This window comes from Dicentrarchus labrax, unplaced genomic scaffold (genome assembly GCF_905237075.1).
Source record: "Dicentrarchus labrax unplaced genomic scaffold, dlabrax2021, whole genome shotgun sequence".
Lineage (NCBI taxonomy): Eukaryota > Metazoa > Chordata > Actinopteri > Moronidae > Dicentrarchus > Dicentrarchus labrax.
Genome location: NW_026136708.1, coordinates 15,534,796 through 15,558,790, shown reverse-complemented (window position 1 = coordinate 15,558,790; position 23,995 = coordinate 15,534,796). Strand labels below are relative to the sequence as shown.

At 40.3% G+C, this 23,995-nt stretch overlaps 1 protein-coding gene across 3 annotated transcripts in view; it reads right to left on the bottom strand.

Annotated features, from left to right (window-relative positions):
- Positions 1–23,995, bottom strand: part of gphnb (gephyrin b) — a 97,381-nt gene that overhangs the window by 29,727 nt on the left and 43,659 nt on the right. For all 3 annotated transcript variants that reach the window (XM_051409348.1, XM_051409349.1, XM_051409350.1), the window contains exons 5-8: positions 23,493–23,587; positions 22,939–23,005; positions 16,916–17,188; positions 14,572–14,706 (exon numbers count right to left, since the gene is read on the bottom strand). In XM_051409348.1, coding sequence (XP_051265308.1) covers positions 14,572–14,706; positions 16,916–17,188; positions 22,939–23,005; positions 23,493–23,587 — 570 coding nt within the window. The remainder of the gene's footprint in view (positions 1–14,571; positions 14,707–16,915; positions 17,189–22,938; positions 23,006–23,492; positions 23,588–23,995) is intronic.

Genomic DNA, 23,995 nt, shown 5'->3' with positions numbered 1-23,995 from the left:
TGGTATTTTGTCAAAATATCAGAATCGAAAACACAACACAAACATGGCCATCTGCGTTGGCAGAGGCGTTTGCTGGTCCAAGAGCCTTCCAACTCAAAAATTATAAATCACTGGGAAATCCATTTAAAAATATCTCATCTATTCCTGGCAAAATAATGGCCAGCATGAAAGCCAAGCTCACTATGAATTATTACTAAAGTCATTAGATAATTCCCGACCTTTCCTCATGAAACAGTAACATTTTAGATTATATAATAAATTGCCTTTTTAAAGTGGGGCTGTCAAGGAGATGAGCATCCCATCCCTCCTAATTGAAATGCGGTAGATTCACAGTAGTTGCCCTCATCAAACTCACTGCTCAGATAATGGACACTGGCAGGAAACCGCAGGAGGTTACAAATTGAAACTCAGGAGTGAACTACACCAAGATCTCCTAAATACTGTAGCAGCAAGGTAGCACTCTGTTTAGAGAAAGCTCAGTTCACCAACATCGGATGAACCTTTTGGTCCTATGTAGTCTCACCACACACTCAGAAGATATTTAGTTTATTGTTTTTCAAATTATACTGATGTCAAGTGGTGTATGACACAGTTTTTCTTATATTACCACTAGCTCGGGGTATGAAGGTTTGAAATTTTACACATAGTGACCTTTTAATGCAAAATCTGGAATAAGAATATTCTGGTAATCCTGCCGCTACTTGACCAGATCAAAAGCAAACTTCATATCACAAAATGTTGCATCTTGTTAGGTCCAGGCCAACATTAATTCCAGAGTCTGGTCAGAAGAAAATATCCAGGAAATTGAACGAAGAACTAAACAAATCATGTTTCACACAACTGTAGAAAACAAACTGATCACAAAACAATTTGATCGGTTCTCGATTACCTCACTGACGTCACTCTGTTCCTCTACACTAAAGCCATTAAAGGTGCCCTGTGGATTTTTCTTGAAAACAAAGTTTCTGTTTACATTCAATGTCTCTCACCAAGACACATTGTTGGTATCCTTGAGGTCTAACAAATGTGTTAAATACATTTATTTCCTCATGAAACATTAGCAAAATGTTTAAATCCTATATTGTTTACTGGTTTGCAGTCTTCTTCTTTAGTAACTTTCTTGGCGGCTTACCGCCACCTATAGCTAAGTGTGATTGTGTGAAACCTTTGGCGGGAATGTGTATCACATTACTAGTGGCCAAAAGCACCACAGGGCACCATTAAGATGGATTCTGAACACACCACTGCCATCTATATTTGAGAATCGAGGGGCTGTTAAAGGAAAATCATTTTTAACTTCAGGAGTAGATTCTTATAATCATGGCCATTCTGACTAGCAGAACTAAATCTGTATTTGTCATCTCCACTAAGGAGATTCAGATAACGCAGACTCACACATGTACACAAGTCAAGTAGATCCCTCTGCAGTTAGCTAATCTAATTTTTGCTACTTCGGGTGAGACTTATATAGACGAGAATTTCAAATAATTCCTATAAAACAGGGCTTGAGCTGCCGATATGCTGTATGTTGTTTTTCTGAGTTTGTATTTTCAAAATCTCCCCTCAGATCTCAGGAGTTGAGCGATAAGTTATCATGACCCACAGTCAGAATGGCCACATTTGTGAAAATAAGACCAACAATTATGAGAAGTAGACCAGAAATGTCCTTAAATATTACATTCTGTCTACCTACAGTGCCCAGCTCTCTTACGTCTTTTGACATGCAAAACCACTATGTAACACACTCACAGTCTGAATATCTGTTATTAGATTACACATTCTTCATATCCAAACTGAATTATAGATTCAGTTTGATCAGCGTAAACATCGTTTGAATTATATCACACACTCTGACTGTGCAGGATTCTGATGAGTTACTGTCTTTACTTGTCAAATTAAACTTGTGTGCTGTCAGTGCTTTAAACTGATTTGAAGTTTTATGCTTGCGTTTTCAAAACAGCAAGTTATTGGAAAAGAAAACTCGCTCTCCAACGGCTCCCCTCTGAATAAATAAAGATAAGAAAGAATCCACAGTGGAAAAGCTAAACAACCAGTAACCACAGCTGACCAGAAGCATGTGCTATGTGCTCTCATCCAGCCCTTTGTCATTCATCGCTGCCCTCCGATGGCCTTCTCCATGTCTACATGTATTAAAAATTAATGAGCTATTGAGTGAGTTGCCAGCATGGCAGAGAGTGAGAGCTAACACAGCTGACTTGACAGGCCTGTGTTATGCTTCTCACCAGTTCCCCCTCCCTGCTTCTCATCAGCAGCCCACATGGTGAATGAGCACGCTCAGTACAGCTGGTCAGACAGTCTCATCCATTTCTTCTTACTGCCTTTCATTTCCTGTCTGTCTTCTCGCCCTCCGCTCTGTCTGACTGTTCGTCTTTCTCTCTTTCTGTCTCGCTGTTCAATGCTCTCTTGCACTCTATCCATTCTTTCTCTCCATCGGCCTCGAGGCAAACTCTCAGAGTCAGTGGGTGTGAGTAACTCGAGACAAATATAATATCTCAGACAATGCGTGCAAACTTCACACATACAGATGCATGTTCACAATGCATGTGTGTTGACGTAAACACACTCTTTGACTTTGATATATAAACTGTACTTGCAGATATTTACAGTATTTATCTTAATAACAAAAAAATACATAAATACAAATAGTACATGTGCTCTATACACACATGAACAAGCTCACTGGCCTCAGCTGAAGTGATTCTGACTTAAAGCCTTAAGCAATTTGACCCAAATGGTCTATGGGTGCTATGAGCCAAATAAAGCAAGGGAGGGGGTCGAATGTGTGTACATTAATCAGGGACAAAAGAGCACTTTCATTCTGGCCGTAGCTATTTCCATCTGGTCTCCGCAACAATATATCACACATATTATAATACATCCTGTGTCCTATATGACTCAGTTATCTCTGCCATCCCTCTGCACCTGATATTTTACAGGGTTGGCTCATTCTTCACAGCTAAACTCATATCAAGCTGCCTTTTCCATCCAGTTATTGAAAGCTGTTGTCTCTCTTGTTAACAGAGAGGAGGATATAGCTTGACACGCGTGTTTCTATTTCCCCCTAGGCCACGTAAAGACTGGACTAAGCAGATTTTCAAAAAGGGGAAAAGAGTGGCACGTTGCAGAAACCTCTTTATGAAGTCATTCTATGTTGAGATTTAAAGTCTTATCTTATTAAAACAAGGTAAAAAAAAAAAATCATTCAGTGCAGTAAGAATATTATGTCTCCAATAAGTCAGCTTGCTTCATGTATTTCCTAAAACCAATACAATAAATTACAGTGCAGTATAGTTTCTAGTTCTAGTTTCAACATATAGACACTTCTAGAAAATTCACAAAACTGATTTCAACTGGACACAAGTTGAAATATAATTTTTTTTAATTAAATATTAATTAATTTAATTAAATATTTAATTAAGAGGAATAGTTAGACACATTTGCTTATTTGAGTGAGATGAGAGGAAGTTACCGCTAGCAGCCACCAGGTTTAGCTTAGCACAAAGACTGGAAAAGAAGGTGGAAACAGCTAGCCTGGCTCTGTCCAAAGGTAGAAAAATCTACCTAAAAGCACACTAATTAACACATTATATCGCATTGGTTTAATTCGTACAACCAACTTAGTCAAAAATGACACCTTATGGTTTCACTAGGGGTTATGTGCCTGATTATATCTTGTTTCCTGAGGTTTGTTGTCCCAGCGAGGTTGCCACAAAACCACTCATAAGCCCACTGCGGACATCTCGCAAACTGTTTCCCCCTTGTTTCTATTCTCTCAGGAATGAGCAACTTTGTAGCGCAAACAAGAATAAAAGGGATTAACTGGCCCTGCATGGATCTATTCTTCCCCCACTGTTGGAACCTTTGTGTAACGTAGCATCAATAAAGCTGCAAATTTATCACTGTACCTGACATATTGGTGGAGTGCCCACAGCTACGTCAATATCCCTCTGCTTCTCCTTGTCAGCTCTTTAAAACCATCATGGATTCTGAAGGTGCTGCTTCCACACTTCTTCATCCATATTGCCCTTATTACCATTTACAGTAGCACTCCAGCTAAGCAGCTATGTTGGTGACTGAAGGGAAAGCATTTGTTACCTCCAGGGACGAGGAATAACGGCGTAGAAATAAAGATCCAAAGGGGGGGGGGTTCTTATTCCTTTTTACTGTAAGGTGCTCTGGAGGAAAAGCAGCAGCTAAATGAAGAAGGGAAATATGGATGGAAAAGTGGCTGCAGTTTCATAGAAGGTGGCTGATTGCTTGAATTAAACAGTGATGGAGTGTGGAGTCCTGTGAGATTGCTACCTTGTCTCGCTTGCTCATGCTCATCCTGCTTTCTCTTTTCATGTGTGTGTAAAGTCCACCACCTTCTAACAGTGCAAAAACACAACGGCCACAAAAGCATCCTTCCTACTCCTCTTGTCATGCAGCCCCCCTTGCTAGTTTAAGCTTGTCAACAGCCCCATTGCTAAATTACTCATCCTTCTACCCCCTAAACCCATCCATGGCCTGACAGCGTACCTCCTTCAGGCATCATCATCCTCATCAGCAGCAGCACAAGCGTGCACAAATATGTATGCAAGAGCACACAATATATTTAAAACACACACTGTGCACGCAATGCACCCACCCCCAATTCCACTCAGCTAATAATACAAAAACCTTATTAAACAGGCACACAAATTACTTCCGCACACATACACACACACATACACACACACTTACACACACACTCACACAACTCTACACTCAAAACCTGTACACATTCTCTCGGATATGCAGGAGGAAAGACATTACTTACCATCTTCTGCCTGGAGTCGGAACAGAATGAGCTCCCCGGCACATGCACACAAGAACACACACACACTCACACTCACACACACACACACACACTTTTACACACTCACTAACTGGGAGAGGGTGAGCGAGGAAGGGTGAGCGAGTGAGTAAGAGGGGGGAGAGAGAGAGAGAGAGAGAGAGAGAGAGAGAAAGATAAGGAGGGAAGGCTGGAGTGAGAAGGGTGCACAAGAGAGCGAAAGAGCAGCAGCCAAAGAGACAATAAGGAGGAGGAGAAAGAGGAGGAGGAAGAGGAGGAGGGCATATAGCTGCACATACGGTACTGCGCTTAATCATACACGCATGACTGAGGTCTGTGTGCGCGCATGTCTGTGCGGGTGTGTGTGTGTGTATTTCCCATGAGCTTCCCATTTCTGTTGAGGGGAAAAGACGGATGTGACTCTTTCTCCCTCCCAACCCTCGCTCTTTCTCACGTCTTCTTCTCCTTACTCTGCCTTCTCTTTCTGTTGTTTTCAGCGTGATTTGAGATATGATGGAATCGGGGGGGTTGATATGAGGTGAGCTACTGGACTCCCTCTCGGGGACAGATGGATACAGATAGACGAACAAACAGTCAGAGAGACAGACCTTGCAGAAACAGGCCTAGCTAGCAGAACCGTCCCCCCATTTCCTGTGTGTTCCTTTACTTCATTTTCATTTATATCCATCTCCCCTTCCCCACCTCCCACTCTCTTTCAGTCCCTTGTACTCTCTAACTCATTAGCTCTCCGTCCCTTCCTCTCTCTCTCGTTCACTCCCTCCCACTCTCTGTTCCTTCTCTCCTTCTCTCTCTCTCGCCTTCCTTTCTCACTCACTCCACAATAAATCCTCCACACCTCCAGCAGGCCAGGAGATGAGGAGTCACTTTTATGAGCCTTACTGCACTGGAGGAGGACAATAACACATATCTAGTAGTACTACACACACACACACACACACACACACACACACACACACACACAGCAATAGACACACAAGCGGTCAATACTGTCTGGTAAAAAACAAACGTGAATAATTTCAGGAGAGCACAAAAGCATATAACAAGTCCTATCTATCGTTTCCACAGGGGAATAAACCTGTAAGGAATGACGACACAGGCTGTAAAACAGTGCCGGAGCGTCACACTGCACCAGGCCTCGATGTCCTCATCTCACCAGACCAACAAAACCATCCAGTCACACACTGACTCAATGCAGTACATGTACACACATAAACACAGCTCAATGTCGGGGAAATAACAAAGATAAGAAAGAAAAATTCTAATTCTCAGACCCTGCAGCATCCAGACTACTTTAAAAAAACAACCATGTTTGCCATAATCTATTAAACAGGTGACAAATTAAATTGAAGTGTCTGAAGTAAAATACCGGGCCACTGTGAACCTCCAGAGCAGCTTCAATGATTGTTGACATAGATTCTACAAGTCCCAAGAACTGATGGAAAAACACCCCTAAGATATTCCCTCATTCTGTGTTTTTATGATGGTGGAAATCACTGCCTAACACAAACCATAGTGCATGAGTCACATCGCTTTCATATTAATTCAACTCTGTGGATTTGTGAATGGGGATGCTTAATAGCCTCTTTAATGTATGCAAGGGTGTAGGTTTGGACCCCGAAAAAAAAAAGCAAACAAAAATAAGACAAAAGGAGAAAAATCCCTGAAAATATCTGAATGCGGTTTTCATTTCATTATTTTTTACTGGTTAATAATAGTCTAATATGTAAAAATGAACAAGAAATGCTATGTACATTGCAGTATTATTAATACAATATTGTCTATTAAAATCACATTTGTTTTTTATGTTAATACTGTACTGTTCTTTACTACCTTTCTTTACCTTTGAATGATGTTCAAATATAGATTCAATTATGTTATTTATTTATTTTTCACATGAAGAAGTGCAGATTTTTTTCCAGCCCTGGGTCTTGCCCGCAGTCTTCCTTTCAGGCTGTAAGAACATTGACCAATCAGAGGGTCTGGCAGTAGCCTCTTTGTAACCTAAAAGGATCACCAAGCTGTTGTTGCATCCACTGCTCAACACTTTATTCTTCAAATGGAAGAAGACTGTATCACTATCACATGGAGTTAGTTGGAGGAAGTAATGACACAAAAGAACACCACTCAAGGCTCAAACAGAAAGTTTTAAATAAAGATCTAGGCTTCCTTTTATCTTAATAAACTTGTGGGAATGGTGTGTTTGACGATTTAAATACAAAAACATTTGAACAATATTAATCAAACAATACTCAAACCATTCAGAGACTCCCTCTTGTCCTATGTGGTAGCATCTGAATTCAAACACCTCCTTTAATTTGTCACCCATCCAAACCTTAATATTGTTTGTTGGTATGTGAAATGCAAAAGAAACAACACCAGTCATAGTTCAAGTCCATACACATATATCGACACTCAAACATGTGCTAGACTGGTGAGTAGTGTGACTGGAGTTCCCGTATATGCTTTCCCAAACAGAAATAGACAGACAGACACACACACACACACACACACACACACACACACACACACACACACACACACACACACACAAACATGCACACAAACACTTCCCCAGCAGAGGTCCTTGACAGTGCAAACTCACAAAGCCACGCACCCAGCGGACATTAGCACTGCCACTCCAGCAGAACACACCCTGCTTCATCCTCTCAGCTTAAAATAGGGCCAAGTGGACACACACACACACACACACACACAAACACACACTCATATGCACACTTTTTTTTTACTGTCTATTGATAGCTATGGACAGTACAGCATCACGCGTCTTGTACTGATCCAGGTTACAGGAGATGCTGTTGTACCGGCTGTAGATCATTGATCCATCCCAATACAGCCTGCTGAATTGACATTGGAACAGTGCTTACGCATAAAGCCAGGTCATAAATCATTCATCTCCCTCTGTCTGATCACTTCACTCTGCCAATGATCCTCTGTCACTACTCATTTGCTAGCGATGATTCTGTGATCTGTGCACAGATCAGGCCTAAGCCAAACAGCATGTGCAGATTTATTTATTTATTTTTGCTTGTTTCACACACCATGACTGTCACATTTGTTATGACTGCTGTGAAAATCCTGCAAGGGACAGATTACCATTCAGTAGCCAAGCTTGTACTTGTGACTTTGAGCATACACAGTGAATCTTGATTAACCAAACGCAACAATAGAATCAATGTCAAACTAAAACTAACAAACGAACTAGCTGTGATTGTATCCATAATATCATTTAAGCACAAAGGTGGGAAAGGTTTACAACATTAATTAAGTCAGAATATTTAGCAGCAACAGTTTTAATGATTTATTGATTGTTTAAGTCATTTATTAAGCACAAACCAAACATCTCTTTTAGCCTCTCAGATGTGAAGATGTGCTCCTGTGCTCTGTTTTAAATCACCATAAATCAAATATATTTACAGATTGATTCATAGTTTCTGACAAGCAATGGATTTTTTTTTTAAATAAGCTGGCAGATTCATTGGTAATGTAGATAATCATTACTTGAAGCCTTAGTTCAGATAGCAGCAGATGAGTAAATCCCAGAAAAGCATGTTAAATGAAAAATGCCCTTTTTTCCTAGTATTACAGGTCTGGCATGCATGTATAAATAAATACATGAGTTTGCCTGCTTGCACGTGTGTGAATGTTAACATGCTCATGTTTTGGCTTGTGGCAGTGTCCAGAATGACAATACGTCCATGGTGAAGGTCATCAGGAAGTGGCGTGGGCTGAATTGCACCACTGCACTGTGACTCATTTCCCACATTCGAGTGAAGAAGGAGGAGTTGATTTCCATAAGCCTTGGCCTTGGCTCCAAATCCATACATCAACCCATTAATCAAAAAGAAATGCTACAGGACCAGTGCAAAGTGAGGCAGTGTCCTCTAGGTGCACAGCCAGCACCTGAAAGAGTTTGTGCAAAGGCACCATGAGAAAGTGAGAGCACTAAAGACTTTAATCAAAATAAATGCCAATATCAGTCAAGTTGATGGGATGTTTGGAACAGTATACAATACACACACAGCATAAATAATGTCAGCATTTGCAGATGCATCAAGGTAGAAGCTCTGATAGAAAGGGAAGAGTAGATGAAATCGACATCAGACAGGCCAAAGAGGCAGTACTATTTTAGTCCTTAAATTACATTAGAAATGAGGTAAAACCTAATTTGCGATGGTACCCAATAAGTGCAACTATGTTTAAAAAAATATATTATCTTTTTTTTTGTAATTTAAAGTGCCTGCCCTTTTACAAACAGTTTCTAATGATGTCTTTCCAGATGGTTCTGTGTGACAAGCCATCTGGTGCAGTCAGGTTGACCAAACCAGTGCACATAAAAATTCTAACCAATATTATTCTAGTGAAAATAAGGACAGGAGACACAACTCCCACACACACACACACACACACACACACACACACACACACACACACACACACACACACATACAAACACTGTCAACCATCCTCTGAGTCAAAGCCCCATCTCCCATATGCTTCATTAATCCAAACTCACCATTACATAACTGTACTAAATGCTCACAAGAGTGGAAGGGTACAACCCTGCATCTTGTGCATGTGTGTGTCTGTTCGTGTGAGTGTGTGTGTGTGTGTGTGTGTGTGTGTGTGTGTGTGTGTGCACGCACAAGTAAGAGACGGTGTGACGGAGAAAGAAAATCTGGTTACATGAATGATTGTAGAGTTGCTCAGTTTGTAATCCTTTTGTATCTGCTTGCATTTGTGGGCTGTGGGCTGTGTGTGTGGTGCATGTGAGAGTCTCTTTCTCCCTTAAGGATGATTTTGTGTGTCCAAATTTACTGTATGTGTGTGTGTGTGTTGTGTATTCCCAGTTGTTGCTCTACAGACAGACAAGTTTGGACATAATTTTTGAGTCTGCGCTCCTTTGTGGTCTATAGACACACACATACACATACACACATGCACAGGCTGTATGCTTAATAGCAAAACCTCCTTCACACACACACACACACACACACACACACACACACACGTTTACAAACAACATTTTCGCATATGTTCAAAGTTCAGGCTCACTTCAACACAGGCTCTGTGCACATTTAATTGCGTCTTCACTGTTTCTAACACACATAACTTCCTCCTGAAAACACACATACCCAGTGCCGTAACTTGACAAATGCTACTTGAGCTGGAAGTGCTGATACACAACCTGTGAGTGTATTTATGCATGTTTCTATTTGGCAGTGAGCATTTCCTTGCCTGTGCTTTGCTCTGTGAGCCGTGATGTCGGGCCCTCTTGCACGGGAACCGTGGCAGCAGCTCTGCCGGTGACAAGATTAAGACCTATTCCATACCTTCTCCCCTCAAAGCCAACACGCAGCGCTGCCAACAAGACCTAGCTAACAAACTACAACAGCCCACAGTGGCACATGAAATGCATCAGCGAACAGAGCCATTCTGGCTCTGGCTCCGGGGACATTGTGTACATACTGTCGGCAGCCGCTTGCAACGTGGGAATTTCAAAGAACATATGGCAGCTTGTCGCTGGGAAACAGCCTGTGTCAGAGTCTAAACAAGCTAAGAGCTATACCTAGAGAAGCCATTAGATGTCTGCTATCTGCCACGCACAAAGACACATATGTCCAGTCACGCATGTCACACACAAACGCTGACTAATGTGGTTGGCATGTGATCGTGACAGGCTAGCGATGCTTAAACTGGGTCATTGAGAAAGAAAGGCTTCAGTGGAGAGACAGGTGTGACTGTGTATTTGTATGTTGGGGCAAGGAAAGGGGGGCTGATGGGAGAGGACTACCTCACTGCATCAGTGGAGCTAGTAACAGCACTGGGACAACAGCAGCAGAATTTAAGCTCCCCACTGTCCAATTATTTACAGCTCCACACTCTGTTGCTCAGCTGAGGTCAAAAACACCTTGGCTAAGTCTGAGGCTCTCTAACCAATGATCAATCGTAAAAGCTGTAATCACCACAAGGTGGGGCACAGAGCACAGTGGAGAGGAAAGAAGTGGCATAGGTTTGGGTCAACAACGTGGGTCAGGTAGCTGGAAAGTGCTGGGAAGTTTGAAAAATGAAGCAAGAAGTGTAGCATCATATATTTCCGTTTACCACAAAAGCATTGCAGAGAAGAAGACTGCAAGCCAATGGTCAATCAGAGTTTCATCATTATTTTTTCACAGGTCACTCTCAGCTTATAATACCGACATGACAACGTCGTGAGAAACAACGTCAGAGATGTAACTATATGAACTTTCAGCACACCATTAAAGTATAAAATCCAAGCAGCATGTTACATCCAAAGTAGCACTGCTATCAGTGTTGGCTGTCTTGGCTCTCTCAACAGAAAACTGGTTCAAACAGGCACAAAACAACTCGCTTGTCATTTTTTGGGTTAAGACTAAGAATAGAATCAGTCCCAGGTTTTTCAAGAGCTGGAGAGGACACAATATTGCTAAGCTGTTATCATTTCAGGCTACTGCTAATATGGGTAATAATTTTGTGCAAATACATAAGAAACCTGCAGTAGCTAAGACAGAGACAAAATCAAAAAAACCTACATGGAAACAAGACTTCCACCAAACTGAAAGAGAAGACAAGTCAATAAGCCATAATGGTGTAATGTCTAATGATATAGTGTAACTCTCTTGTATAGACATTTACAATGACAACTTAGCAGACTGAAGCTGTAGCTTGAACCTGCAAATTCAGCAATTTCCCATCTCATCCCATCTCATTACTTGCTGCTCAGTCCTCCACGTTTTGACCGACTGTTTCTTAAATATCTACACTTCCACCAGACTTTTAAGGATGTGTTGCCGGGGTTAAGCTGGCACTGTAGCGCCGACCTCTCATCGCTCCACGAACGAGAGATCTCCTCTGGCTGCTCCCTCCGTCTCATGACCCGCCCATGCACCCGCCGCACCCCCCCCCTACTAACATCCCATCCCTCTGTTCCCATGGTAACCCCCTCATCTATTCCCACAGCACCTGCCTGCTGTCCAGGAGACACATGAGACGTGACACTGACAGATGAGGTGAAAGAGAAGAAGAGAAAAGGAGACAGAGAGAGAGAGAGAGAGAGAGAGAGAGAGAGAGAGAGAGAGAGAGAGAGAGTTGACAACAATCAGCATTTCAAAAACCTGCAGAAGAGATCGGTGAAAACAGAGAAGGATACTTGGACATTTCATGTTACAATTTGTTGCTCTTTGCATTGAGAGTTGTGTCCATCTTTCACAGTGGTAATTCAATTGAACAAAAAACAAGTTTCATTACACTGCTCATTATAACCAGCTGTAATCAACCAAAATGTTAAAGTATCCCATTAAAGCTGGGACAGACAAAGCGGACTACATAGTGCAATGAGTTGAATTAAACCTGGGGAATAATTCTGTAGGCACACGCATCCAAGCATAAGAACCGCAACCTGCTGTCTCCACGCGGCACGCAAAGACACACACTCACCCACAATCAACAAGGGTTTTACATATAAAACACACTGAAACGAACACAAAACATACACTCTGCGAAGTTGAGAAACTGAAAGAGAACACCGGTCGAGACTGTGTGTGTGATGTTTTGATGTGTAAGCATGTATTGTAGGAATCTACTGTTTGTTTTGTTTTAGATAACCTGAATTAAAATGAAGACATAAATACAAATAAAAAAAACCACGTTTCAGCAACACAAAATACAATCAAAAGTTGAGTTGAGACAAAAAAGGAAAACAGTAAAACCCCCAAAATAACTGAAATAAGATAATTAATCACAATCTGTGTCTTTTGATTATAAAATAGATTTCACCAAAACCCATATCCACACCATGGTCTGTGGAGGTAAACAGTAGAAAGGAAAACGGGCTAAGGCAGGGTGTGTGTGTGTGTGTGTGTGTGTGTGTGTGTGTGTGTGTGTGTGTGTGCATATGAGCATATATAGTATGTGTGTTGTTGGAGGCGTACGTTCTTGCTCAACTATCCTAGTAAGAAGCTTTTTAAGTTTAAGGACTTTTGGCAAGCACTTTTCTTGGCACTTTTCAAAGGGCAAGTTTTGATTTAAGACTTGGATTTAAGGTTACATTATTAGTATCAGATTTAGGCTTAGTTTGAGGATTATATCTGCACATTGCTATACAATAAAATACATACTTCAAATCAAATGGCAGCAAGGACTAACAGAATATTAAATCTCAAGGTCCACTTACAGGATTTTATTCTAGAGCTTCATCAGCAGAAGGTTTTTGCTCATTTGTTACTCAGTAGTTGTCACGATTATAGCGATATTTATAACCGGACTAAATCCGAACTGTTTACAGGGAGCTGGAACTATTTTTTGTTGACAGCGGACAGGTGCAATGACTTTATGGAGGGATTAGGTTGCCTAGCAACCTCAATGTGATGACAATGATTCCAGGAAGTCACGGCTCCCAGAGAGAAACAGATCCCATTTACATTTGTCATTTCAAGAGTCTTGCATCCAGATAAAATCCAATAAGTTAATAACGTAGCTTCATATGCATCTCCAGTGGCCAGATCACAAATTGCAATCCATCTGGGTTTTCTCAGGCTATTACCGCCTTAGCAGTTGAGTTACAGTCCACAAAAACATATGAATAAATTTTATTTAGGAACAACGAGAGTTGACAAAAGCTCTTTCACCCATACGAATCAAAGCTCTCTCACCCTCACAGATTCAGTGGTTGAACTAATCAGGGTTCAGATAAACACTACAGCAGTGTGTCTTGTATGAGAACGGATGCGTAGAAGTTGTCGAGCCTTTTTTCTTTTTCTGCTGTAATGAGACAGAGAACAACGGCTAATTTCAGTGTCATTTTAGTTTAACTTTAGCGGCTGTTATCACAAGGTCTGAGGAGACAGACCATGGATGTATTAATAAAATTAGGGAGTGAGTGGCTGTTTCCACAGATTGCCTACTGATGTAGTTACACTATGGGAGGTGTAAAGATTACATATGCATTTTGGCGAGATGGATGGATTTACAGCTTTTTGCCCTAAAAGCATCTCAAACCACCTCCAGAACAACAATTCAAAATTTCACTTGTTGATTACACAAACAAAATGCAAAGTGTAAATTATTGAGTTTTAGAGGGGCTAAGCATGTTTTTGACTTACTATTACTTAATGCTAACTTAAGAAAATCAAACCCTGCTGTAGTTCCACGGTTAACATACAGACACGAGAGTGGTGTGGATCTTCTCATCTAACTCTTGGCAAAAAAATCAGTGAGTGCTTTTTTTTTTTTTTTTTTTTTACAAAATACATTTTTAGAATAAACTTTAATCTCAACCCTAAAAGTGTTATGGATGAAATCCTATCAACCACTGAGCATGTACATTAATAGATATATCTCCTTGACAACTGAACATGACAACTCCATCTGCTGAAGAAGGCTGTGTGATATGGTTAAAACATCCAGAATAAGCTAAGGGAACCTCAAGCTGGAAAGACTGAACTGAGCTCTTCAAAGTGTCATCGAGTCTACCAGGCTTGCTTACTCTTATAGTAAAATCCATCCAAAAACCCACAGTCTGATAATGTTCAGGGTAAAAGTTAAATTTAATGTTGAGGATGGAGTTCAGGAAATAAATACTGTAAAAGTAAAGTCCTCCCAATGATATAATTACAACCATGATAAATCTGTGTTTGTCTGAATGTATGTATGAGTGTGTTTGCGGCATGTGTACTCACTTTGGGTGTAGGACAGGAAGCGGTAGAGAGGCGTGAGGTGGCCTGGGCGCGGGGCGACTCCGAGGGCGTGGTGCTGAGAGAGGCTGTATCCCTGGGCAACACCTGCACACCCCGCGAGACAATGGAGTCTGGGATCTGAGATCACACACACACACACACACACACACACACACACACACACACACACACACACACACAAACGTATGCAGACACATGTACATGTAAACACCACACACCATAAACCCATAGGCAGCACGCATACACATGCTGATATTCAAGATCCAGGATGATACACATATACGTACAGTGTCCAGACGACACAAACCAATATACTGACACACAAACCAGCCGAGAGGACAAATACTTCAACATGTCTAATATGTAGTCATATGTCAAACTTGAACGACCACGCCTACTCAACAGGGTTGATGCAGATGAAAGGCCTCAAAAAAAGTGACAAGATGATGACAAATAATGAGATATCGGGGGGCGGAGTCTTACCAACATCCATCTGTGACTGGACAATGAGGTGGGATGTTACCCTGACAACAGAGCCATAAAGCAGGGTCCAGGCTGCAGACAGGGCAGGATAGGATGATGGGTATGGAGAGATACTTGATGTTACATGTGACTACACAGACTAGACAAACATGATACACACACACAGATGTATGTGGAGACACACAGTCATGGTATATGATGTACAGAAATACAGGACAAACTTATGTTCAAGAAGAGGTTCACTCTTTTTCAACTCAAGATGTTTGTGCAGTTATTTACACTTTTAATAACCATGATGTATCTCACTGTTTAATAACAGGAAGCTCACAGTATAGTCAGATACGTAGCGGAGAGAAATAAAGTCAAGAAAATCTGAAAGAAAGTCTCAATTCGGGCTGAATCTTCTAAATGGAGCTCTTTTTTGCCAGATTTTGGAGGATACAAGGGTATATCCTTAGCAGCCCTCAGTAAACCTGTAATCCAAGGGCAAATATTTAATGGAGCATTCGAGTGCTCCTGGTCACCTTATTCTTGTAAGCTGTCTGGACATGCTGTTAATGGCATGGCTTTTTTTTTTTTTTTTTAGATAAATGGGAGGTATTTTGACACTTTTGCTTTACTTTAACCTGGGACACTGTTAAATTAAAACAGCACGCTTCATACTGTAAACTTAAATGTCATGGTACCTACCCTCAGATTCCCATTTAAACTCTATTTATGAACAAAGTGATTGTATATTTGACTTAACAAGTTGATGAGAACCACCCAAAGGCACCATTAGTTTTGATGTGCAGGATGAGGGCAATTGAGCAGGTCCAGCATTCAGCCTCTTAACAAGAGAAACAAAAATGTATCACTGTGCACTTCCTGTTTTTGAAAAACAGATTAATCATAGATTTTGAAGGTGTAAATGATTGCCCAGTTGGACCAAATTTAAGCCCAGCGGGAAGCAGCAGCGCAGACACAAGGTATGGGTTGAAAAACAGTGTATTTGTAATTTTAAGGTACTACCTGTAGCATTTTTAAACATCAACGTGTGTTCTTCAGAGTAACTGTATACCTTTGGTATAATAAGATCATGACAGCCTTTTTAGCAGCCTGGATCAGTAGCAATTATGCTCAATGCTGAAAAATACAACTTTGAACTTCACAAAGTATCACATATCTATGAAAAGTACAATAATCTAATTTCAGTATCATCAAACATCCAATCTACAGTACAGTACTTCCTGTTAACATGTCCCCACAGCAACAACAGAAACATCTGTCATAGATCAAAACAACAATGTTTTCTTTGAATTTTGTGTTTAATGTTAATTATTAAACATAAAAGAGAAATAAAGACTTGCATGATATTAAATCCTTAGTGTTGGAGATGGTGTAGTTCCCTTTGAGCAGATACTATTTGAACTACTATAAACCAATGTCACTGGTCAACACACCTTTAAAAAGCACACAATGCACCTTTCAGATTATTAAATTGTAGATTGACAAACTGTATAAAACTTTACTATCTCTTTAAACATTTCCTTTAAACACCACTGTTCCCTGTCAGAGATGTTGGTACTGGTCTGCTCTCTGCCTTCCCTTTCTTCATCCTTTTCCCCCTATCCTTTTCCCTTTCTCCATCATATGCCAATGCCAGACATTGTGACACTGGTTAAATTATCTAGGTAAATAAACTTATTGATGTTAAAATGCTACATACATCACCTTTAACATATGCTTGTATGAATGACGTGTGAACATGTATAGATGAGCGTTTGAAATGGATGATCTATGAAGACTGCAATTTTGTGCAACAACAAACCCCCCTCCCCTCTCCTCTCCTCCGTCCTGGTACCTTGGCGGCGATGGATGCGGCAGTGATGTGGGAGGAGGAGCTGTCCTCGGTGGACGCCACACCGCTGTCCTTCTTCTCTTCATCCTCCTCCTCGCACTGCACGCCCTTGTCCTCTGTCTGCCGGCGTGGCGAACTGTTGGGCGGCGGCGAGAGTGGAGGCGGTGGCGATGGCAGGTCCTCCAGCTCGTCCGCCGCCTCCTTTACCTTCACCACTGCGTCCCGCAGAAGGTCGATGGCGTGCGGCAGCGCTGGCAGGATGAACTGGAAGCATTCCTGGAAGGGGAGAGGAGTGCAAGAGGGGACAGAACGTCAGTGACAGAGATTTGGGCGAAGTTGATACTCTCAAACAATAGCTGCCAGCATGAAGAAAATAAAGGCCGGTACAGAATAAACAGTGTATTTTAATGACTCACATATTAAAGTCAGCACAGTGTATATTCCCACATCACTTATTCCATCAGTGACCTACTGTCAATTAAATTCAACACTTCCTGCAGTTGTTTCACATTAAAATCCTCACAACCCTTCCTCAAGTATACCATGCTTTATACACCAAAGGTTCCCAACTATCTTGCCCATCGGGGATAGCTGAAAGCATTTGGTAAAACATGGTGCAGCAGACAGAAGTTGTGCACTGAAACTCACACTGGTCTGCAACTTGCTGTGTGTGCATTCTCAAAGTCACAGAGCACAGGGAGAGATGATGCCCCTTTGAGCTGTTTGAAGGTCTTTAATGTGAAACATGCATGCAAAGAATGGCAAAGTAGAACTGAAGAACTAGAAATAATTATGGAGTAAAAATATATTTTTGTTTATGTCATGACATCATTACTGATCAGTGAAACCTAGATTATCCTGAAGTGTTGAGTTTACATAAACAGGAAGACAGCATCCACAGCTAAATAAAATGTGAGGTGATCAAAAACAGGAAAACATCTCACAAAAGTAGGAAGAAGTGAACTTATATACTATATTACGAGGAAAATAGAAATAAAGGCCTGCCTCAAGTAAGTCTATGTCAAACAGAGGTCTGGCCCCTTTTTGCAACAAAAGTATTTGAGAATTTACAGCACTAGGAATACTGTTATTTACTCCATGTAACAAATAGTGTGTGACCCTGTTTGAGGCAGTAAAATCAAGAGATTTCCTCCTCAACCTCTGTAGGTCACAGCGCCTCCCACTGGCTTGTGCTCATTCCTTCCTCCCTCCATCTGTTTCCCCTCTCCGGTGTATCTCTGTGTGTGTCAGTGTGCCTGTGGGCTCCTCGGCTATGCTAAATGCTCCATTCTCCTCACTCCCAAGACAAGAGATAATCTGTGAAATTATTTATCTTCCTGTGTATTTTAAGCATTGAGAAGATACATTATTAATCACCCTTCACGCTTTACAGTATCTACGCTGGCTGTGAACAGGCATTCAAGAGGGCAACCTTTCCACTTCGACTTCCAGTTTTATGCGTGCATATCACAGGCTGGATTAAATATGACGGTTAATCTTGATTTTTGCCTGAATTTAAATCCCATAGATCCACACTGGGATGCATACATGACTGGAATGGTACTGTTCACCACTGTGCATGAAATTCTGCAAAAAGGAGAGGAGGTGGACACCTCAAACTGGGAGATGAAAGAGATTGAATGGGTTACTCTCAGTAGTTGACCACTACCCCTGCTGTGTAGCCGCAAGCTAACCTTTCCACCCCATACCTCGCCTTCACTCTTATATATACACATCCCAAACCCCTCAGCACACAGTAGACTGTTTATGCCTATTGCTGGTGTGTTTGAAGCCCACATCTGAGCGTTTTTGGAAGACGTGGAAAGGAGGGCCGCGTGCGTTGGGCTAAAGTGGGCAGGGATTGCGAAAAAAAAAGCAGGAGTGATGATGGGGATGGTGTGAAGAGCCTGGAGACATTCTCTCCTTTCCCATTTTGTGCTTTCTTTGCATGCCTGCAAATTTTTTTAGGTACATCAGGAGTGCGTTTTTTTTTTGTCTGCTCTTATTCTCTGTTTTGTCCTGCAGGAGAGTAACTGTCAAGAACACTAAAGAGCAGAATCCCTGGATATACTGCCATCGGATGAGAAACACAAGCGAGAGAGGAGTATGGTGGAAGAGGGGAAGGCACTGCTGTTCTGAGAGGGGAGTTTGCAGGAGATGACGAGAGAGGATGACAGACAGAGAGAGAAAGACACGGAGAGCGAGAGAGAGAGAGAGAGAGAGAGAGAGAGAGAGTGAGCGAGACAGGGAGGATGAGATCTCAAGAGATTAAGAGAGACAGAGCTGGAGAGAGAGAGAGAGAGAGAGAGAGAGAGAGAGAGAGAGACACAGAGAGAGAGATATTCATTGAGAGAGCAAAAATAAACTGCAACAAAAAGACAGTGAGACAGTGAAGTAAAAAGTGATGAAGAAAGAAAGAGAAAAATAAATTGATAACATTTACATTTTAGACAAGTATCTTAAACACTCTTCCAGTAAAACAGAGGGACATGATTCAATTTGTAGATCCCTCGAGCGGCACAAAACCAGAAATAACAAGTGCAAAAGTTTGACAACTGTTTTTATATTGACAAGATACTTATGGACCCGCTGACAGTGTGTAAGGAGGATACCCATGTCAATTTCTGTCTTTTACCCTTGTAAGCTAGATGCAACCGCAATAAGAGCAAATCGGAAGCAGCTTGAGAAGCTAAAGTTACATTTACTATTTCCTTCCCTCTAATCATTGCTTTTTTTAGTGTGATTTACTACAAAATTTACTTTGTGAGCAGGGAAAAAAGTCGTTGAATTTTGCGTCATATGGAGTTGAAGGTACCCACTGGTTCATTTTATGGGGTCACTTAAGTTCATAATTAGTATCCTGTGGTTGTGTGGCAGTGCGCAACTACTTGACAAATACTATGGCCTAAAATCATTTATCAGGTTTTTTTCAAATAATATTTTCCTACTTCCCAGTAGTCCATGGCCTGGTTTAAGTATGCAGCTCAGTGGTTGGAAACCACTGACTTTAATTATCCATGTAACAATAGAAACATGTTTTAAAGGTCATAGAAGGATTTATTTTCCTTTCAACAAGCATTTTGAGTGAGTAGAGATGGGCCCTATAATGTAGATATGTACATGTATACATACTTACATACATATATAACTAAATAGAAGAAATAAATCAAAGAAGTAAAGGCTTGAATAGAGGAGTTCTCAGCCAATGACAGATGGTATTGCACACACTAAAAAAAAGATTACAAGGCAATGTGTAAAGTGATGCAAATATGATTAGTGGTTGAACAATGAATAAAAAAATTAACCTGTCCCATTATACAGAAATGTCACCACACTGGGTATAAATGTCTTCCCACAGGTTAATATCATCACTGTATGTTGAAGCATCATCACCATAAGTTGAAAAGTTTGGTGATGAAGTCATCATCACATGAAGAAACGTCACCATAACAAGTAGAGTTATGCAACAAAGAAAGCATCAGTGCAGGAAAAAGGATAAAATCATTCATTGTTGATAGAAGAATCATTACAGTTACGTTGAAATGTGATTCTGATGGTCAGAAACGCCATTTTTGTAGGGTAGAAATTACATTGCTAAATGTAGAAAACATCAACAAACCATCTCTAGAAACTGAAAGAGACAGCCGTGCAGAGTAAACTGGCTACAGTGCCTAAAGTTCCTAAATTAAATTATGATTTAAATATGATGCAAAGACGTTCTTACACAGTTTATGCCCGGTAAATATTTCTTTCAATGTTTCTTTTATTAAGGTGAAAGTGAGTATTTAGCCTAAGATGTAATTTAATATGTAACAGTAATAATATGTCTTTTGCAGTTTTATGAAGTCTAAGTTTATGAAGAGATAGCCTAATAATCCTGATAATGTCATCATCGTTATGTCAGATTGAGGTGTAAAAGTTTCATAGAAAGTCTCTGTTATGAAGTCAGGGCATGGATGTAGGCATTTATCCGTCAGTGAAGGTCTGATGGAATACACTATTGAGTTGCATTATGGGAAATATAGGATCCAGTGTATTTAGAGCTTGACCCACAACGAAAAGCCAGGATATCGCTTCCTCTGCTCTCCATTCATGTTTAATCTATATTTATATATTATATATATAATATAAATTCAAATAGTCAAAGATTCATTCCATATATTCAAAGATTCATTCCACATATTCAAAGAGTCATTCAATATATTCAAAGATTCATTCCATATATTCAAAGATTCATTCCACATATTCAAAGAGTCATTCAATATATTCAAAGATTCATTCCATATATTCAAAGAGTCATTCCATATATTCAAAGAGTCATTCAATATATTCAAAGATTCATTCCATATATTCAAAGAGTCATTCAATATATTCAAAGAGTCATTCCACATATTCAAAGAGTCATTCAATATATTCAAAGATTCATTCCATATATTCAAAGAGTCATTCCATATATTCAAAGAGTCATTCAATATATTCAAAGATTCATTCCATATATTCAAAGATTCATTCCATATATTCAAAGAGTCATTCCATATATTCAAAGAGTCATTCAATATATTCAAAGATTCGTTCAATATATTCAAAGAGTCATTCCATATATTCAAAGAGTCATTCAATATATTCAAAGATTCATTCCATATATTCAAAGATTCATTCCACATATTCAAAGAGTCATTCAATATATTCAAAGATTCGTTCAATATATTCAAAGAGTCATTCCATATATTCAAAGAGTCATTCAATATATTCAAAGATTCATTCCATATATTCAAAGATTCATTCAATATATTCAAAGATTCATTCCATATATTCAAAGTCATTCAATATATTCAAAGATTAATTTCCTGAATGGCATGCCATAAAATATATATATAATATATATATATATATATTCATAACTGAATATACTCTTTAAATACAATGCTAAATCACTGTCCCCTTAAAAACCTTTTTTTGTATTTGTGCATTTTCATGTCAAGTCAATATCTAAATGTTCAGTATCTACAAAATTGTTGTGTTCCCTCCTGTGTAATGTCTTTATAAAAACATTTACACACACTAAAGCTTTTCACTCAAAGTCATGATTTGACTGAAAACTGGGATTTAACCACAGTACGAAGGAAATTCAAGCAACTAAGACATATATTAAAAGCCGAAAGAACACAAATCTGTGATTGTATTGTTCACTATCTGAACAGCATATAGAGATATAGATCAATGGATGCCGAAGAGACAAAATGAGCAGCTAAAAGATGCACAGCCGACTCACATAAGGGGCTTCGTCTGGCTGGCTCAGCTGGACTTCCCCGTTATCTTTATGACAGGAGATCATCGTAATAAAAGCCTCCAACGGGCGGCTTGTGCCGTTAACTTTAACTGGGGGTTGATGAGGGAGACACTAATATGGCAGCAGATGGGGGAGAGGTGGCATAATTGATTAAAAGAAATACTAAAATCGATCAGGAGAAGCGGGCGTGTAACGAGACAGAGACAGATGTGCAGGTCAGCACAGCAGAGAGGGAGACAGATGGAGGGGGAGAAGGAGACAGCAGTGGGTGGACACACACATGCACACACACGTAACAGAAATACAAATCCACACGTACACTCTGCAGCTATGCTTCTGTGCATATAGAAATACATCAAAACACAGAAAACAGTACTATAAAACAACAAACACACAGGTCTATGCTTTATCACACACTACTGTGCATGGAACCAGAAGTGTAGCACTTTGTGTTTAGTGTCTGCTCAAGGACACTTTGACGTGGGGTTAGAAGCTGGGGATCTGACCCCCCAACAATCTGAATATAAGTGAGGAACGTGAGCTGCTTATTCAGAACTATTTGAAACAAGTTCAGCACCTGATCTGTCAGCTGCACCAACACAAGCTTCCTGTGTGTTGTCACTTGCTCGCCGGGTGAATCTGCTTCTTTCTATCTGTTTGCCTAACAACACCTAACGCTAACATCCACAGGGGAAAAAGGTGATGCTGTTACAGCTATTTGCAGTGTGTTTCCTACCTGGGAGCCTTTCTTGCTTCCTGGTAAGTTAATGATGAGTGTCTTCCCTCGGATACCACACACAGGTCTGTAACACACAAACACAGGAGAAAGTTTATTTGAATACAGAGGGAGAAAGTGCGTTAGTGCAACGAGTATGCGTCTTGATTATGGTGATATATGCCTCTCCCTCCCCCTTAAAGCCTCGATTCAGTGTTTCACAGAGTGCTGCACTTAATCATGGGTGATGAATTAACTCCACTCACCATTTTGTCTTACATGAAAAGGTGGGATGGTCCTCTTTAAAAAAACAGAAGGGAGTTGCACTGTACATTATTGATCTGTAAAGGCTCTAATAACTAGCTCTTCTCTCTGATCACGTCTAAATACAGTAATTATAACGTCTGGTCAAAGGAATATTTAACTTTTTTTTTTACATTTGTCTATGTTTATTCCTGTAAAAAAAATCTTGATCTCAAGACAACACCTTAAATAAAAAGGTTAAATATATTAATTCAGTTAAAAATAAAATATGTGTGTTCTAGTTATGTCATATGTGAGAGTGTGTGTCTGACCTGGAAAGCATGCCTAGTGGTGTGACGTTGAGGGATCCCATCAGCATTGCCAGAGACATCCCTGGAGCCTCACGCTCTATCACCTCCTTAGTGGCCTGGAGAGAACAGAATAAAAATGATTTATTTGAACACAGATTTTTTTTTTTTAAGAACCTGAATACCTCTAGGTTTCAACGTCACTCTCAGCTTAACTTGCATTTTTCAATTTTTGTCACATGTTAGCCAAGACTGTAGTCCATAGTGATTTACCATAACTACAACAATAGAGAAAAACAATGCAACATGAAGTCCTCGACCCACAGCATTACAAGAAATCAACACTTAACAATAATGAATCATTAAAAAAATCTTGGTGAAGTGCTAGGTAAAGAGGTAAAGCTGTAACAGGCAGGTAGGTGACCAGGAAATGAAATTCTGTCCTGCTGAATGCATATCTTGACTCAAAACATCTGCACTGCCCTTCACATATTGATTTTCAATCCCTCTTGAACAATCCATGTCCC